This window comes from Cajanus cajan, chromosome 9, assembly GCF_000230855.2.
Source record: "Cajanus cajan strain Asha chromosome 9, NIPB_CcT2T_4, whole genome shotgun sequence".
Lineage (NCBI taxonomy): Eukaryota > Viridiplantae > Streptophyta > Magnoliopsida > Fabales > Fabaceae > Cajanus > Cajanus cajan.
Window position 1 is genome coordinate 48,713,048 of NC_138525.1, and position 6,352 is coordinate 48,719,399.

The 6,352-nt window shown below is 35.1% G+C and overlaps 1 protein-coding gene across 1 annotated transcript; it reads left to right on the top strand.

Moving 5' to 3' along the window:
* The first annotated feature begins 2,596 nt into the window (after positions 1-2,596).
* Positions 2,597-4,846, top strand: LOC145951873 (serine/threonine-protein phosphatase 7 long form homolog). The gene is made up of 2 exons (XM_083064021.1): positions 2,597-4,179; positions 4,265-4,846. Exons 1-2 carry the CDS (start codon positions 3,409-3,411, stop codon positions 4,829-4,831), a joined length of 1,338 nt encoding a protein of 445 aa, XP_082920147.1. The 5' UTR covers positions 2,597-3,408; the 3' UTR covers positions 4,832-4,846.
* The last annotated feature ends 1,506 nt before the right edge of the window (positions 4,847-6,352 follow it).

A 6,352-nucleotide genomic window follows, 5' to 3' on the forward strand; every position in this document is an offset into this window, starting at 1 on the left:
CATTCGAAATACATTTTTTCTTTCTACAAAATTTAAATTTGAAATTTTATTTAAGAGAAATTAGATTTGATTTCACTTGGACCAACCAATTTTCGAAGAAAAAAATTAGTTTAATTACCTATTTTCCTTATAATTTCATAAATATTTTTAAGGGATGTTTGATACACAAGAAAGTATTACTTCTCCAAAAATCTAATATCAGGAATGTTAGTTTCTCAAGTTTGGTTTATTATCTAAAAATATATCACTTCTAAGAAAGATTGTTAATTTCTCAAGAATTTTCTTTACATAAGCTTTTCAATAAAACATTCTCATAGGGGTAAGAAATTAACTTTTTTGAAGTAAAAATAAAATTTTAATACAGATAAAATGTTATACTACCATTATTTGTATATTTAATGCGGTATAAAATCTAGATTTTTAGGCAACATTTACAAACATTTACAACCAAACAAACAAATTTTCATGGTTTTTGAGAATCATGATTCCCAAAATTTATGATTCCCAAAATTTATGATTTCCATAAATCATGATTCCCATACATAAAAAAAAATTGTCATGTACCAAATGTCCTTAATAAATAATTAAAAGAAAAACTCATGTTAATTTTTATACATACTTTTTACATTTTAATCCCTATATATTCAAATAAATTTTCTCTATAGTTCTTATAGTTTCATAATCTTTCCATTTTTGTACCTATAATTGTTCAAAATTTTCATTTAATCTCTAGAAAAATAAATAACAAGAACACAAACAGTAAAGAAATTAAGACAAAAATAATATGTTTTTAACAATAAAAACTAAAATATTAAAATTTATAAAAACTATTTTAAACCATTAAAATCATAATAACAACGAAATTTTTACTTAAATAATATTTTTTTAAAAAAAAATTACAAAAATATCAACTGTGCAGGTTTATTTACCAATGTAGAACTGTTTACTGTTCATGCTCAGAATTCGGTTCCCGGGGAACCGAATTCTGAGCTTCAAAATCTTATTTTTTTTGTTTTTTCAACTCAGAATTCGGTTCCCGGGGAACCGAATTCTGAGTTACTTTAAATTTTTTTTTTTTTTCGTATTTTTGGCCCATTTTGGGCAAATTTTGGAAGTGGAACGGCCCGTTCCGAAAGCAGAACGGGCCGTTCTGCTTAAAGACACAGAGGCCTTTTTACGGCCATGCAACGGCCCGTTCCGGAGGACGTTTTCAGGAAGTAGACCTTTGTTTGGAACGGGCCGTTCTGGTTTTGGAACGGCCCGTTCTGGGCAAACAGTAAAAAAAAGATTAAATTTTTTATTTTTTATTTTTAAATAAAAATAATAAAATTAACATAAAAATTATAATAATATCAATTAATCAGGATTCATGAAATAATATTTAATATTAATGTTTAGAAGTTAAGAAACATTTAATATCAGCTATAAATAATATATTTAGACAATCACTTAAGATAATATCTGGCGTTTAAAACGTACAATTATCCCTGAACTATAGGGAATATATTCTCTCCGACTATAATTATCGGATAAAATTTTAACTATTCAATCAATTTTATTAAAATAATATATTTAGACAATCACTTAAGATAATATCTTGCGTTTAAAACGTACAATTATCCCTGAACTATAGGGAATATATTCTCTCCGACTATAATTATCGGATAAAATTTTAATTATTCAATCAATTTTATTAAAATAATATATTTAAACAATCACCTAAGATAATATCTTGCGCTTAAAACGTACAATTATCCCTGAACTATAGGGAATATATTCTCTCCAACAATATAATTATCGGATAAAATTTTAACTATTCAATCAATTTTATTAAAATAATATATTTTGTTATAAATTAAATTTTAAAAATTAAGGGTCAAATTATCACATTTCACTATCAAATTGAATCCTGATTAATTGATATTATTATAATTTTTGTTAACTTTATTATTATTTTTTTAAATAAAAAATAAAAAATTTAATCTTTTTTTACTGTTTGCTCAGAACGGGCCGTTCCAAAACCAGAACGGCCCGTTCCAAACCAAGGTTTACTTCCTGAAAACGTCCTCCGGAACGGGACGTTTCATGGCCGTTCCAGATTCAAAAACATGTTAAAATTTTGCCTCTGGAACAGGCCGTTCTGGGCCCGTTTTAATTTAAAAAAAAGGCCTCTGTGTCTTTAAGCAGAACGGCCCGTTCTGATTTCGGAACGGGCCGTTCCACTTCCAAAATTTGCCCAAAATGGGCCAGAAACACGAAAAAAAAAGAAAAAAAATTTAAAGTAACTCAGAATTCGGTTCCCCGGGAACCGAATTTTGAGTTGAAAAAAACAAAAAAAATAAGATTTTGAAGCTCAGAATTCGGTTCCCCGGGAACCGAATTCTGAGCATGAACAGTAAACAGTTCTACATTGGTAAATAAATCTGCACAGTTGATACTTTTGTAATTTTTTTTAAAAAAAATATTATTTAAGTAAAAATTTCGTTTTGTGGCGTTGCTTGATCATTTGTAGAATTTTTTACGTAAATATTATTTTTTTAAAAAAAAATACCCAAATAACCACTGTGCAGGTTTATTTACACAAATAGAACCATTCACTATTCAAGCTCAGAATTCGGTTCCCGGGGAACCGAATTCTGAGCACCAAAATGTATTTTTTTTTGTTTTTTCAACTCAGAATTCGGTTCCCGGGGAACCGAATTCTGAGTTGCTTATATATTTTTTTTTTTCTTGTTTGCAGGGGAGACGTGGGCTGACGTTGGAAGCAGAACGGCCCGTTCCGAAATCAGAACGGGCCGTTCTGCTTAAAGAAACAGAGTGGCATTTGTTAACGTGAAACGGGACAAGAACGGGCCGTTCCGACGTTAAGAATTAACGTTGAAATAGATGTTGGAAGCGGCCCGTTTTAAACAAATTGTTGTGGCAATTTTTTTAACGTGGAACGGGCCGTTTTTGTTTTAGAACAGCCCGTTCCAAGATAGATATTTACACATTTTTTTTACTCCTGGAACGGCTTCGGAACGTCCCGTTCCAGGAGCTGTTTTTACAAAGTGTTTTTGATTTAGAACGGGCCGTTCTGGTTTTGGAACGGTCCGTTCTGGGTAAACAGTAAAAGTTGCGTTTTTTCTATAAATAGTCCCCCTCCCCTTCATTTTTTGATGCGATTTGTACTGCTTCTGATTCACCTTGATAGTAAGAAATTTTTTTTTTCTTCAATTTTTATTAACTATATCAAAAATGTTGTTGTGGAAGCAAAATGAGCATAGGTCTGCTTTCATTGGTAGAACTGTAAGTTCAACACTTTCGTTATATACTTTAAATTTCAATTAACTTGTAACAAATTAGTACTAATTTTGGTAATTATTATTGCAGGAGACTGAGAATATTATTTGTTCTTACTGTCATTCAATGCCAGAACCTCACCCTCTAATTGTTCCTATACTAGAGGAAGTGGGTTTTTTTGGGGTTGCAAAGCTCAGACATCTAAAAGTGGATCACGCATTAATCACAGCTTTGGTTGAAAGATGGAGACCTGAGACTCATACATTCCATTTTCCAACTGGAGAGTGCACCATAACACTGGAGGATGTTGCACTTCAACTTGGCTTAAGAGTTGATGGTTTACCAGTCATTGGCCCAACATTATATGACTGGGAGGAAATGTGCTCCACCTATCTCGGAATCATGCCAGTTAAAGGTGAGTCACTAATTGGCTCTATGATTAAGTTAAAGTGGTTAAGAGATAATATGTTAGAATTACCAGAGGAGCCATCTCAAGAACAACTTGATGCACATTGTAGATCATATATATTAGGGTTAATAGGAGGTGTTTTGATGCCTGACAAAACAGGCAATAAGGTACATCTTATGTATTTATCTTTATTAATAAATCTTAGAAGAACAAGACGATATAGTTGGGGGTCGGCTTGTTTAGCTATGTTATATAGGGAAATGTGTAGAGCTACAAATGTTAGTAGCAAAACAATGGGTGGTTGTGCATCTCTGTTACAATCTTGGGCATGGCATCGCATGCCATATATTGCGCCTATTTCCAGGTTACCAGCATCATTCCCTCTAGTCTGTAAATGGAGCGGGGGCAGAGTTTTAAACTTTCAAAATGTACCTCATAATGATGTTGTTGGATATAGATCAAGGTTTGATCACATTCAGAATGATCAGGTAACTCTTTAAAATCAAAGTTTTATTTTTTTTTCTTTTGTTTAGCATAATATGTTAACTAAAGAAGTTTAATTTTTTTTTGTAGTTTTTATGGGCGCCATATGGAGTATTGCAAACAGCAATACCGATGCAAGCATATAGAGATGCTCTGCTATGGACATCATGCACCTCCATTATTTGTTTTGCAATTGTTGAATGGCACCAATCTGATAGAGTGAAATTGCAATTTCGTCTCTTCCAGGATGTCCCTTCTCCACCGAATAATTTGGATAACCTGCACAACATTGACATGAGGGGAAGACAAAATGAAAATTGGGTTACAAGACATGCTCAGTGGATCGACATATGGAACAATAGACGTGAGCACACATTGATGGGTCATCCAATGCAAGGCCCACTGTTTCACACACGAGAATACATGGAATGGTACATGGCCAATTCCATCTATTTTTTATCTGTGCCACGACTACTACAAGATCCAAGGACCCATCAACAACGAAGGACTTCCACAACATTTGAGACTAGTCGAACTTCCATGCGATCGCATGAAGAGACTGGTCAACATGTATCAAATCCTCAGTACGTCACTGAAAACTGTAGTGCATGTGATTCAACTGTAGTAAATGTAGCATATAATTCAATACCTGATTGAAGTTGATTAGAATCGTGAACATTGAAAACTGCCTCAACGTCTTCATCATCCGTCAACTCAACACAGGTATAGTTACTAACCCCTGGGCCAAGTCTAATAGGGTACCGAAAATGTATGCTAGCCACCCTCTCAGAATCTTGTCGATGTAGCTTTCTGTGGATGACTCTTTGAAGCCTTTCTAGAGTAATTCCTCTGTTGATACGAACTAATTTTGCAGATGGAGAAGAGAAGGTGATTCCTTCATTCGGACATTGGTTAATGGAACCATCAGAATGAACAATAACGTAGATTGAAGAAGCCATTTTATGAAAGGTTTAAAGGAAATTAACGTGATTCTAAGAAACTGATTCAAAAGGGGTACACGGAAGGAATAAAGGAGATAAGCTAATCTGAAATCGTGTGAAAAAAATGAAGGGGAGAGGGTCTATTTATAGAAAAACGCAAGTTTTTACTGTTTACCTAGAACGGGCCGTTCCAAAACCAGAACGGCCCGTTCCAAATCAAAAAACCTTTGTAAAAACAGCTCCTGGAACGGGCCGTTCCTAAGCCGTTCCAGGAGTAAAAAAAATGTGTAAATATCTATCTTGGAACGGGCTGTTCTAAAACAAAAACGGCCCGTTCCACGTTAAAAAAATTGCCACAACAATTTGTTTAAAACGGGCTGCTTCCAACATCTATTTCAACGTTAATTCTTAACGTCGGAACGGCCCGTTCTTGTCCCGTTTCACGTTAACAAATGCCACTCTGTTTCTTTAAGCAGAACGGCCCGTTCTGATTTCGGAACGGGCCGTTCCGCTTCCAACGTCAGCCCTGTAGACCCCTAAAATTGTCCGGGTCGGAAATAAAGCTTGAAGACTCTCGAAGACTGAAGGAAGATCAGCCAGAAGGACTCCTGGAAGGCCCTAGGAGGGTTCTCTGTAGGTCTAGAGGTCTTAGAATAGCTCAAAATAAGGAAGTGGAGGGAATGAAGCCCAATACGGCCGTACTGAACTTAATACGGCCGTATTGAAGCTTCAATACGGCCGCAGTGAACTCAATACGGCGTATTGAAGTTTCTGAAACTTCAATACGGCCGTACTGAAATCAATACGGCCGTATTGAAGCTTCAATACAGCCGTATTGAATTTAATACGGCCGTATTGAAATTTCTGAATTTCAATACGGCCGTATTGAACTCAATACGGCCGTATTGAAGTTCAAAAATTTCAATACGGCCGTATTGCTTCTGTAGGCCGTATTGCGCCTATTTCCTATAAATATGACGTCAATTGGACGTCATTCCACACTTTCACACTCAGTTTTGACTCCCTCCTTGAGTATTCTGGGGTTTTGAGCAGTGTTCTGCCCTAGAAATCTCTCTGGGAGTCGATCCGACGAAGTTCTGGAATTCCGAGCACTTAGCTTGGAGATTCGAACCTAGTCGAAGGGAAATCCTCCGGATTCCCATAGTCAAAAGTTTTTAGGAAGGAGCGAGCGAGCTTGTAGAGCGAGGGAACGCCAAAAAGCTTCCCAGTTTTACTC

Coding starts and splice junctions, on each gene's coding strand:
- LOC145951873 (XM_083064021.1), top strand. CDS start 3,409: ATGCCAGAACCTCACCCTCTAATTGTTCCTATACTAGAGGAAGTGGGT. Junction 4,180..4,264: donor ATCACATTCAGAATGATCAG/GTAACTCTTTAA, acceptor TTTTTTTTGTAG/TTTTTATGGGCGCCATATGG.